This window comes from Dermacentor andersoni, chromosome 1 (assembly GCF_023375885.2).
Source record: "Dermacentor andersoni chromosome 1, qqDerAnde1_hic_scaffold, whole genome shotgun sequence".
NCBI lineage: Eukaryota > Metazoa > Arthropoda > Arachnida > Ixodida > Ixodidae > Dermacentor > Dermacentor andersoni.
In genome coordinates, this window is record NC_092814.1 from 91,617,832 (window position 1) to 91,631,272 (window position 13,441).

Here is a 13,441-nt window from a genome sequence, read left to right on the forward strand (position 1 = left end):
TTGGCAGGTAGGTTAATATCAACAGCTCTGCTTTCTGATATCATTCTCATTCTGGCAGATACTTCACAAACATTTAATTTAATTATGGGGTTTTACGTGCCAAAACCACTTTCTGATTATGAGGCACGCCGTAGTGGAGGACTCCGGAAATTTCGACCACCTGGGGTTCTTTAACGTGCACCTAAATCTAAGTACACGGGTGTTTTCGCATTTCGCCCCCATCGAAATGCGGCCGCCGTGGCCGGGATTCGATCCCGCGACCTTGTGCTCAGCAGCCTAACACCATAGCCACTGAGCAACCGCGGCGGGTCTTCACAAACATCTAATGCCTGATCTCATAGGTCATGACCAAAAAAAAATCGTATTAAATGTTTTATTGAAAAGATTCAATAACAATACTATGTAATCAAAAATACACAACACAGTACTCTTTGTCATAAGATTTATGACTAATATCTACTTCACTGTCATAATTACCAACTACTAAGCCAGATGTACTTTACCTGAACATTCCAAGCTGCCTGCAGCACTATTGCAGAATTTGGATGATTGCTGAGAAACACAAACACAAGGTTTGTCAGGAGTTCTTGACGAAAACCTTGCATGGGCCCCTAAAAGTGAATAAATACAAGTAAAAAAAATTTGGGCATATCTGCTAGGAGTTGACTCAACCAACAATGTAAGTTGACCTTTCAATATATTGCATCTGGACTCACTGAAGTTTGTAGAAGCCCAAGCATCAGCAAGTCAGGACAATGTTGAACAGGATATTTGAACAAATCATGTACATGTGATGAGTACTGCACTTTCTCTGACAACGTTAGGAGAGTCTCTACAAGATCCAAAGATTTCCTGCAAAAGGAAAAAAATCAGAATAATACTGATACATGATAAGACTGTTGTTAAAAGGAAAATTTCCTAACCAATTGGCAATGTCCCTGTTGTCATCTTCAGGAAGTGCCTTCAAGATCTCCATCGACACAGGCCGGTACTTGTAGTCAGTCAGGCAAACAATGTCAGAATTTTTCATAATCTGGTGAAACAATGATAGCTGCAAAGAAGAAAGATTGCTATTTATATGTGCATTATCAATACAGTCCACTATTTAATATCTTGCACAAGTTGATGTGCCTATGAACACATAGTTTACCATTCAATGTAGGGAAATCAATGGTGTCCTGACGACAACCTCTTGTGTTTAGCAAGCACCCAAAAACATGCATGCACTCTGGCCATCTCACCTAATTACATTTTCCTCAAGAAATTACCTGAAGAAATTACATTTACAAGCCAAAGAAAAATACACAAAGAATTCCCATCACAAAACTTTCTGAACCCCTACTGGGAACTGTTTTCGTATGTCTCCTTTGTTTGCCGTTTCCCTACTTTTCTCCCACCGATCTTCCAATTGCCTCTTACGAATCTCTATTGCGGACATGTTTCCTTTCCCCCCGCTTTTGCTGAATCCAAGGGCTTCAAGGAGGCCAGAGGTGGCTAAATCAATCGCTGGACAGATATATTCATATTTTAATAAAGTATGCTCCATTGTTTCCCTAGCTTTGGCACAGCAGGCACATACTTCTTCCTTATATCTCGCTTCATAGGTGCATGTTCTAAGGCATCCCCGATCTCGCTTCGAAGAGTAATTACCTAGCTTCCCTTTGATTTATCATAAATTGTTTCTTTCCCGTTTTCGTTTTTTCCTCTAAAGTAGATACTCATGGCAGGTTTCTTTTCCAGTGCCGCCACCCATGAAATTATTTCACCCTCTCACTTTCCGCTCGACGTTTTTCTTGCTGTGTTGCTCACCATACAGGACCCATACTTGCTGGTAAGCTTCATAGTTCTTTTCCTTCACTGTGAATCAATGTTTTTACTGAGAAAATATATGAACATTCTCACAGCCCATTTACTTTTATCCATATTTCACAGTCATTCTTCATAATTTTACTCTGAGCTTCCCTCACTTCAAAGCGTGTCCAGCCTAATCACCCTACACAGTCTTCCCGTGAGCACCCAATGCAAGGCGTCCCCATCACCTTTGGTTGCCATCGAGTCCCGATTGCACCCCTGATTTCAAGCAAACAACTGCATTTCCAAAAGTAAGTCCTGGAACCATTACACCTTTCCACATACCCCCAAAGCACCTCGTACCTATTGTATTCCCCCCAGCACTCTGGTTTTCATTAGAGATGCACTTCTCTCCCCCTTTGCTGTTATTTTTTTATCTATTGCCGTTGTTTATCCACATTTACAGTCGACGACTGATAATTCAGACCACAGTGAACGTAAATAAGTTCGAACTATCGAATAGCCAAAGAAACGAATGTATAAAAAGAAGATTCAGTTTCTTTAAGGCCTCTGCGATAGGAAGAAGTGGTCAATTCATTGCTGCACGCATTTCTGCTCACGTGCAATCAAGTGAACTTGTATTTCTGCTAGTTTTGTGTTGTCGCTGTACGCTGATGTAAAAACTGCAAAGCCTCGAGTCAGATCCACATGTGAAGGCTTCGGAGCACACAGCACATCATCATCCGAATTAATATAGCAGTTTGATGGTTGGAGAACTTGCTCAATTGTTTCGTTCATTGATCAGTTTGGCCCACGATGACACCACACTGTTGGCGTCTGCAAAGTCTTCAAATGTAAAGGCGGCAGGAATCAGCACACCGCAGCCTAGCAGGTCATCAATGATGTCTGCACTTGAGCTTGTTGTGGTAGTCCGTTCAGGTTCTTCAGTTGCGGAGACAGGCTCATTCTGACTGTGCCTAAAGACTCATTCGGGGTCCAATTGCGAGCACACCATTGGTGCCATTTGACACGAACTGTCGATAACTTCACGAAAAAGACTCCTTGGAGCCAACAGAGATCTGTCTGGAACACATACTATACAAACAAACAAGAACAAAATGGTGAAACGCTGTCTGGAAGGCAAATTCAACAAACAAGAGCGGACCATGCGTGGTGGTGCCCGAATGGATGCGATGTTCGCGACATTGATGCGACCTCACTATTCTGGCAAAGCCTCCAAGATTGGCATTTGCAGTTAAATCTCCGAGGTGCAGTGCTGTGACCAAGGCACGGCCTCAGGGATCACCATCTAGCGTGAAATCTCTGAAGCCATACATGATGACTCGTCGAGGGTGCAGAGGAAATAATGGCTGCAGAATATGCGGGCGCCACAGTCACAAACGGAGTTCGGACAATCGAATGTAGAGCTGGCAGCTGTCCAAAATATCGGTCGTCTTAACACATTGTCTATGGGGCAATTGGCAGTGCCGCAAAGGTGTCTGAATTACTGAGCATGTCCGAATTATCGGTCAGGTTTATCAGCCGGCGACTGTATATTCTTTTACCCCAGGTATTTTCTGGCCCTGTATTGACCCTGTCTGTTCACTTTTCATTGAACACTATAACACCTGATTTTCTAACTAAATTTGAGACCTAAATTCTCGCCTTGGTGTCCACACATATTAGCTAGACGTTGAACATCCCTTTGCTTGTTAGCTAGCAACACAATGTCGTCCACATAAAACAAACGTGGAAGCTGCTTCTCTACTACTGTACCCACCTGTTGGAGGGATTAAACCTGATATTGCTTCCCTCTAGCGCCGTTTCCATCCTTACCATGCACATCATTAACAGCAGCAGGGTAGGGGCACCCCTTCCTTAGTTCCTTGATATAAACTTTCTCAGTCCTCATCCTTTCCCATTCAATGTAAACTGTATTTTCTAGGTAAATCTCTCAAAAGCTGTATACAGTCATTGCCTATGCCTTCACCTTCCAGAATATGCCACATAATGTTGCGGTCTATGTCGTGATACGCTCCTGTAATGTCTAAAAAGGAGACATAATGGTCTGCTTTCTACTCTTGATATTTGAATACAGTCAGTAAGAACAAATAAGTTATCATCCAAACGCCTACCTATACTCAAGCCATTCTGAAGTTCTCCCAAAATGCCATTATTGTCTGCCCATGCTTGCAGCTTTAATTTGATTGCCTGCATTACTGGTTGCCTGCGTTGACCATTGCATTAACGATGTAATGGTCAACGGTCTATACGAGAGTTCTACTCATTCTACGTTCTCGACAACTGTCTGGTATTTGGCTATCCTTTATGGGTTTTGCTACTGCTTTCAACAGCGCTTCCTTTTTTTTGGCCCTAGTTTTTTGGCCCTAGCCTAACGGGTCAAGTCAAGCCCTGTGGCTGTGCACTTAAGAATTTTCTCCTCGGCTTTCTTCTAGTTGAAATTTGTCAGCACCAGCTCCATTTCCATCTGCTGCTCTTTCATGCTCTCTTGTTCCTAAATACAACCTCGTCATTGCCTTGCAAAGATTGGCTGTTATTTTTCGAATGCAATTTAATGCCCCGTCTCTTTCCAGTTTGTTTCCATCTTCGCGTAGAATATGCTGTTGTATTGTTGCATGCAAATTTCCCGCCTAATAAGTTGATGTGGTTCCAAAATATTCTAGGAGGGACCTCATTTTTTTTTGTCACATATTTCTGGCAACCAACGTTCACTTTCACGTTTTATCTTCGTTTGAACCAGTATTTGAACGGCAGATCTTTTTTCTCCCAGAATATTTCCCATTTTCTGGCTACGTCATCCTGCGGCAATTGCCATTTTTTGCCTGCCTGTGCTGTCATGATGCTTTCTGTCGTTCGGCAGTCGCTTCTTGCATCTCTCTGTTCCACCAGCTTTACGGTTTCTTTTTTCCTTTCCAATGAGCATGTTGCTTTTCTCTATCCGTATTTCTGTAGTAATTACACTTAAGGGGGGAGGCTACCCTGGAGACCGAACTTTCTTATTTTTTAAGATATCCAGATGAAGCTTTCAGGGTACGTTCACACCACCGAACTATGAGGAACTGCGAAGTTTCATGAAGATATGTTTATTAGTTCCAGAGTTATTGAGGTCTAACTAGGTGATTCATGTAAATGCCTGAGGAAGAGCCTGGAGAAATGCCAAGACATCGTAGGAAGCTGAAATTCACTGTGATAATCCCTTGATAGATATCTCAGGGGGCTAAACAGCCCGTTTCTTTAATTTCCCCTCCAAAAAATTTTAAGACAACTTTGAATTTGATGTAGCCAGTAATGACCACATTCATCAAAAATTAATTGCTTATCATAAATTAACTGCACCAGCTTTCAAAAAAAGAAGCCTGTTACCCCCTGGCAAAGTCCATTCAGGAACAGGATAGAAAAAAAAAAAAAAAAAAAAAAAAAAAAAAAAAAACGGCATACAAATCTGAAGAGCGGTTCTTGAGATATCGCCTTCCCCAGTACCACTATTAGCGAAAAAATCCATTCAGAGATAACAGGCCTTAAAGTTGAACCCATGTGTTTTTTTATTAGAAAGCTCTTGCGGCTCCAGGCACACTCAGTGCGTCGGATTTTCGACTGGCGACAGCCGAAAGCACAGTTCCGCCGCTGAAAAGCGTCTACGCAGTCGGCACTCGCTGCGGGAGACCGGAATTCGATGCTCGTACAAGACGCATATCGCGCTCCCGTGCACCGAACATCTGCACTGTCTTGGGCTTTGCCGGCATCGCGTGCAGCGAAGAACTAGCGAAAAAAAAAAAAGGCTGAGCAAATAATCTAAAAGATAGCGCAAGGCGATGAGCAGCGCGCAAGCTCGTGTTGAGGCGGACGGAGCAAGGGGCAACAGCGACACGAGCGCGGCATCAAAGGGAGCAGCCGCCGCCGCGCCAATAGCTCCTCAACCGCGCCGACGATGCCATTTTGCAAGGCGGCAAAATAGAGACAAAGAATCCACGGTCAAAACGACACCAAGATGGCGCGAGCATGCTGCATGGGCCGGGAATGGCGCGCGCGCGAAGTTTGACTTCATTTCGGCATTTGTGCGTGTTTGTTGGGCCGCGGTGGCCTCAAAAGTAGCGTTATTTTTAGTACTTTACGGTTGAATTAGGTGCTGATAATTACGGAACAGGTAGTTTATGAGACATACAACCCAAAAATATGGTTTTTCAAAAATCGACTTTTTCGCGATTTTTCGGTTTTCAAGGGCCGTGTCCCCCCTTATACGCTCACTATTAAGGCAAAGCTTTCTATGTATCACTGATTCGTCCGTGAGTGACAAAACACACTGCAGGAAAGCCAACTTACACATCTGAGTAGAACACTAGAGTTTACATTCGCAGCACCGTGCCAGCGTCAACTGGGTGGCCGGTCAGTGCCTGATAACGGCACAAGGCGACGAGCTCAGCAAGAGTATCGCATGCGCACAAAGTTAACTGGAAGTGCAAGTTGTGTCTGCTAAGCATGACACCATCCCCGTCGCAATTAACTGAGCTTCCCTGCTTATCGGAGACAGCAAGTGCATGTGAACACGAACTCTTAAGATCTCGGAGGAAAAAAAAATCAAAGCCCTTTTCTTAAAGATTGATGGTTTAACGCCATGCTACCCAGACGAACTGTATATATTTGTATTGCATTACGTGTGTCACGCAATGCATTCTCTGCCGTAAGCATAGGTAGGCTGCAGGTGCAGTGCACGGCAGAAGAAGAGGCTGCCATACGCGAACACAAGTGTAGAGCCGTCCATCAAAAGTGTGAGTGTGTGCGTGTAATCAACAGCTACAGGATCTAAAATAAAGGCTATGCAACTTAACGAAATGTGTCTTCATTCAACTTCAACGTCCAAAATAAACAATCGTAAACAAGCAATCAAATCACATATGCATAGCATCGGTCACTCAGCATTTCTCAGGTTCGTCGCGTGGTCATTGGGTTTGGACAGACTTCGATTCAGTTTGCATTGGCGGAAAGCTTCGAGTTCAACCGTCTTTCTTTTTAAAAAGGGGCTTTGATGTTTATTGACTATTAGCCTTGATGACTTGACTATTTGCCAAGTTCTTGCTCGACTCTTGCGACTATCTTTGTTATTCGTTCAGCGTTCAAATTTGTACTAGACATTCTTTGCTCCTTGCTCTCTTTTCCAGCTGCAGATCCTATTTTCGAAATGATGCGATGTTCACTCCCTGTGCTGCTAAACCCTTCCTCGTCAATGACCATTTCTCTAAACTTATCACAAATTACCTCTGTTATCAGATAGTAATCAATGGTCGAATGCTGGTTTCCCATTTCCCACGTGGTCTGCCCATCACACATAGGCCCTGTATTCATGACAACGAGGTTATATTGCTCACAAAGATCTAGCATTGACTTCCCATTGTTGTCGGTATAGTAATCTAGAACCTGTATGTGGGCATTCATGTCACCTAATAAGATAATTTCTTGAAACCCCTAATATCGGCGCTTAGGATTCCACTAACTCTTGATTCCTCTCTGCAATTATTTCCGGCCCACAAATATGTTACGCGCAGCCAAGTTTTTTTCCATGCATTATGCATGATAAGCAAAGATGCTCTTGACATACTGAATTTACTCTTTTCCATTTGGCTCCCTGATGAATGAGCATTCCGACGCCGCCTCCCTTTCTTTCCGATTTAGTTCTGTTTCACCCTTCCCAAACATAATTTCACTGCCGACTCTAAGGTGCGTTTCTGTAACTGCATATATCCCTATTTGTTCTCTAATTAACTGCTCCTCAATCTCTACCCACGTTTCCTTTCTTCTGCTGCCCTGCATGTTTATGTAGCCTATTGCATGGCACGCTCTGTTTTCCTCCTGATAGTGATACTACTCTGAGGTTCCCCTCGGGGACCTTCTTCATTACTACCTACAATGGCCTACTGAGTGCCCATGGGCCCCCAAAAAAGCAACTGCGCGACCAGCAGGTCGCCAGCCCACTTCTCGTCCAAGCCTGTGATTGAAGTGGATCCCGTCTCGTTGAAAACCACCATACCTTCTCACTTTCCTGTACTTCTACAACCTCAACACCTTTCTCTTGGCTCAATCTTCACATAGCCTCATTTGCAGCCACAACAGCTCTTTGTACGTTACTGTCACGTAAAGGCACCTCTGGCACCGTGCACACCACAATCTGTACCTGAAGGGACATCTCACACAAGTCATCTACCCCCTTCGCAAGACTGTGCTAGTCCTGCCCCTTTTCTGCTTAACATGTCATTTAGCCCACCTGGTACTACTACAAGGTTGCGCTCGCTGGCATTTTCTGTGAGCTTTTCTTTTGCTCGCTCCATGACAGCACCTAATGTCCGCCATGGAAATATCCTTATTACTGCTCGTTTGTCGCCTTTCACCCTCTCCACAATTGCCTATAAACACCTGGCCAGTTTGAGTCGCCGGCGATAATCACCCTTTTACTCTCTCCTACTGCTGAGGCCTCTCCCTGCTTCCCTTTGTCATGCTTCTCCGCATGATTCAGACTTGAGAAGGGGCATTGACCCCTTACGTTCCTGCTTTTCCCTTGTGGCCGCTTCAAGGTAAGTGAAGCTCTTTCCAGCTACATGGACCAAGGGGGCTATAGCCCCCTTGGTCCATGTCAAGCACTTTGTGACATGGCAGAGAGCCAAAACATCATTGCCATTTTCAGCTGTTACATTTGCTCCATTGCCGCTGCCCATGCAAGGGCTGCTCCATCCGCACTGTCATACGCGTTCGTGTGAATGTTGGCGACAAAGTGATCCAATTCACATCACATTGACTGATTCACACACAATCACGTCCGTCCTGTGAATCCAGCTTTATCAGCATCGCTGAAGAAGAGGGGGGGGAGAGCAACTGACCGAAGGCATGATGTGAATGAGTCGTGCATCCACGAATGGAGACCGTTTTTGCAAAGATTTGAGCATTGTTGTATGCAGCTATTTAATGCACAGATAAATGAGCAATTCGACTCCACCTCCCTTTCTTTCCGATTTAGTTCTGTTGCACCCTTTCCAAACATTATTTCATTGGCAGCTCTTCCCAGTCTCTAAGGTGCGTTTCTGTAACCGCATGCACCCCTACTTGTTCTCTATTTAACTGCTCTTCAATCGTTTTTTCTTTCTGGACTAATTTCTGAATTGCAATTGGGGGTGTTGGTTATATGCAGAAAAATATGGTAATTTTGTCTCCCTCTTCAACTTCATAATGACAATGTTTTACTGTATTTCACACCTAAAAACTACAATTGATCTGTGAAAAACGCAGGAAATCTGTAGTGTCGCGCTGGTTCCATCAGAATTTATTTTTTTGTCTGGCCTTCATTTTTTGTTTATAACCAACCTCCTTTGGCCAAAGAGACACAAACAGAACTTTAGAATATTCTACAACCAAGTCATTGCTTCTGGACTGACCTGGTTGACAGATCGAGCATGGATGCTTTCCAACAACCTCCACAAATTCTGCATTAACGCTTTATCAAGCGACAATATCGAAAGTCCGTAAGTAGGCTTTCCCACCTTGCCCGCTAGTAGAGCTGCTAAAGCTGAAATGCACATTATGGTAGCTGGACGGCGCGGGGCATGGACGGCAGCAGGAATGATGTCACAATCCTACATGGTGACACATTAATTACAATTCTAGCCCAAGGTCTGCCATCTTGGTTATGTCAAAGGAGGTGTGTGGTGAAGCATGCTTTGAGGTTCGGCATATCATCTATTAGATAAGTTAAAGTTGGCTAAGTAAAATAATCATTTGCAGCAGATGAAAAAATACAACTAGCATGAACAACGCCCATAAACAGTGATTGCCATTTGCACGAAATCGATTCATGCCTGCTGTATGAAAGCATGAGGTGCATGGCAGAAGCGCAGCTAGCAAGTTTGGTTTACAAGAATAAGTTCAACAAGCAGAATTTATGTTTATGCCCTTATTTAAGCCATGTGGGAAGACACAATCTTGCAACATAACCCATCAATAGATACAGTATCACCAATTGCTGCTGAAAAAAAAAAAAAGAAGTGCTATATAGTGCTGAGAGGTAAGAACAAATCCAACTGCTTCCCCACACGCACACAATTGATATTTTCCACTGTTCTTACCTATCTACAATTGGAAGTAAAAATCTGGCACTTCAGATGGCTAAAAAAGCTTCAGAAGTTGGCACATAAAACAAATTATCGACAAACTATGGAATTGCCAACTTTTGTTAAGTCAGACCTTCAATGTTTTCTCAACAAAACAATTGTATGTCGGTTCTCAAAACCCCTCCTGGTTAACATGAACGACCATTTATAAAATAAAGCTAAAGTTCCCTTCCCCTTGCCTTCACGTTTTGTGCAGAATGCTTACAAGAGAACATAGAAATTCTGTGCTACACGACTGTGAGGTGCAATGAAGTCGTACAAAGTTGAGGTCTTCTTTGAGCAACCACACACCAGCCTCATCAATATATGAACTGAACGAAAATTTCTGCACACAATGCTATCCTGGACTAACATTAGCTGGAGTAGGTCACACATGCAGGTACTGGAACTTGAATGTCTGTTTATGGGTTTTTTTTTTTTTTTTTCAAGCATTGTGCTAACAGGGCACCTTGCCTTACATATAGCATTTGTTATCTAAAAATTTTAAAACCTGCATATACAACACGCACTGCAGTCTTTTTGAAACTTCACTAGTACTACTTTTATGCTAATGAAAAATTGCACATAGCCTTCACCTGGGACTCTGGGTTCCTCCAAACTCTGTACAAGCGGTCTGTAGGGAAAGGGTCACTGCCCAGCCCTCTGCACAAGCCATGCCAGAGGATCTTCAGGCCTTGTCGATCCTTCACAAAGAAGCCTGGAAAGTCCAATTCACTAACCACTTCTTTCCAGTTCAGCGTTGGTACCTGCAAAAGTACAGCAAAGCATGTATTAAAATAAAAAAATTAGCAAGACTATGCAAAACTGATTAGCTATGTGCCAAAGGCCATTGCATCACAGATTGATCCCTTGCAGCAAAGACCTACTTGTTCACAGATAAAAGCAGATTCCTCCCATGGCCTGTGTTCAGGTGTTGTACCAACTGCATCACAGGCCATGGCTGGCACCCACTGCTGGCATGAAATTTAGGGCACATCACACACACCTATCCTCTGGCCCACCCAACACCACCTGTTACATTTATGCCACACTTTGGCACAAATACCCTACCTTTTCAATTCAAAATTTAACCATGTCATGGCAACCCCATGTAAACACTGTATTGGCACTTCCAAAGCAATGCACTGGTAAGTTCAGCCAGTCCTAAAGCCTATACACAAATTTGTGCCACAGGCAACAGGCTTTTCCAGTTTTGTGTTGTCCCTATAGCTGGTTGCTGTTATAAGGAAATGTTTTGAATGACACCTACACTAATAATACATTTCTTATATTCACTGTATTCCTCCCCCACATGCACACACATATACAATACACATTCAACTACATTACAATCCCATTGATATACTTCTAGTCGACTTTTCTTAACTGCTATGTTGCATTTGATGCTGAGATTGAAAAAAAATTCAGTGGAGACACTTAAGACTGCTTGTGTGAAGGAATGCGAAAGCATCATACCGTTTGTAGAGCTCAGAATGCAATGAACACGTGTGCTCATGTTATACGCTCACAACCTCCCCACTGGCTGCGCTGTCAGGTGCCCAGTGACACACGCACTAGGCTACATCTTTAGTCAGCCAGATGGCTTCAACATGACATGTGCAATGACACACACACTAGGCACACTTTTATTCAGCCAGAAATGCAGAGCCACCATGTCAACAGAGAAGCGTGCTTGTCTCACACCCCGGAGGCCAGAGTAGGATTCCCACCAAAATATAACAAATTTTATTTTCAGAGCTATTAATTTACTTTGTTAACAGGTGCCTCCCCGAGAAATTTGATGGCAATCCGAGCATTTTTCGACATACCGTATTTACTCGCATAATGATCGCACTCGCGTAATGATCGCACCCCTGAATTTTGTCGTCAAAATTCGATTTTTTTTATTTCCCGCGTAATGATCGCACCCCGAACTTGCCGCAGCGATATGTCGTGTGCCAAGTCTAGCTAATAATGATCGCGCTTACCATCTGTTGAATGTTACGTGAACGACTATTCAAGACGAACCAAGCGGTCTGCACGACGCACCAAACACTCTTAAGTAGATGCCTCATTTCATTACTTTCATCACTTTCCGCACTTCCATGACAAAAAGAGGCACAACCAAACTTTCCTTTATGTGCAGGCTTTATAATGGTTGTGGTCAATAACAAAAAAGGCGCCTTTCGATTCTTCTCATCTGCACTCGTGGGCAAGCAACAAATCACAAGCGGCAACGATAGTAGCCACGTTTACACTGATACGTTAAATGTGTACCTTATTCATACGCCAACGCTTGTCACACAGCTAAGATATTCACCCACCCTTAGCGCAAACATGCGGTATTAGGATAGTAGTGAAGACAGATGCCGCAGTTTCCGCAGCATGCCCGCCATGTGTTTCTATGTCACTGGCAGCTAAGCGCGCCCATCTGTGTCTGCCCCCTCAAAGTGGACATGGCTACGTTATTGCCGCAAACTTGCCGATATTAACGATATTATTCATTACGGATACGGAAAAAACTGTTTCAATGCATGTAATGTACTCACGAGAAGAAAAAAAAATCGCGTTCGGCTTGCTCAGGCGGCCGCCATGCTTGTTTTGGTGTCCCGCACCCGCATCCCGCAGCAAACGGGGGACGAAAAAAATTTTTTTTTTCGCTGGGAATTTAACCCGCGTAATGACCGCACCCCTGAATTTGCGTCAATTTTTTCTGACAAAAAAGTGCGATGATTATGCAAGTAAATACGCTATTTTTACATGTTGTGCAGTCGGTCAGTTTTCGTACTATCTTTCGGTCATGCCAACGCTGATGGATTTTGCGAAATGGGGCATATAAGGCTTCTGCATTAAAAAAGCACATTGACTACTCTTGCATACCGAAATGGCCATGTGCATTCCTTGGGTGCTCCCTACAAGGCAGCCTCTTCATTAGCGCCCGCCTAGACCGAATAAATTATGGGGTTTTACATGCCAAAACCACATTCTGATTATGAGGCACGCCGTAGTGGAGGACTCCAGAAATTTTGACCACCTGTGGTTCTTTAAACGTGCACCTAAATCTAAGTACACGGGTGTTTTTGCATTTCGCCCCCATCGAGATGCAGCCGCCGTTGCCAGGATTCGATCCCGCGACCTCTTGCTCAGAAGCCCAACACCATAGCCACTCAGCAACCATGGCGGGTCCACCTAGACCACGAAAGGGTGCAACACCGACTGTGACCAAAACCAAGAAGCCCACTTAGAGGTGACAACAACCATCGCCCTCCATAGAAGTGGTTACAACTGCAAAGGCCAGTTTCGTGACCCCGAGAAGCTGATATTCACGGACAGTAAGGAACCAGTGTCGATTACTTTTTTAGAAGGAGCATGAACACCTTTCCAGATTGCCTCATCCTTGCTTCGAAGGTTAGACATCAGAGGCAGGGTGCATCAAGGATATGCGACCATGGCTAAGATTTTGCAAACAGTTCAAACATTCTGATCGGCCGAGGCAGTCA

At 43.9% G+C, this 13,441-nt stretch overlaps 1 protein-coding gene across 4 annotated transcripts in view; it reads right to left on the reverse strand.

Annotated features, from left to right (window-relative positions):
• Not1 (CCR4-NOT transcription complex subunit 1) overlaps window positions 1-13,441 on the reverse strand; it is a 122,591-nt gene that overhangs the window by 83,183 nt on the left and 25,967 nt on the right. For all 4 annotated transcript variants that reach the window (XM_055061772.2, XM_055061771.2, XM_050191829.3 and 1 more), the window contains exons 9-12: window positions 10,538-10,708; window positions 924-1,051; window positions 717-852; window positions 504-611 (exon numbers count right to left, since the gene is read on the reverse strand). In XM_055061772.2, coding sequence (XP_054917747.1) covers window positions 504-611; window positions 717-852; window positions 924-1,051; window positions 10,538-10,708 — 543 coding nt within the window. The remainder of the gene's footprint in view (window positions 1-503; window positions 612-716; window positions 853-923; window positions 1,052-10,537; window positions 10,709-13,441) is intronic.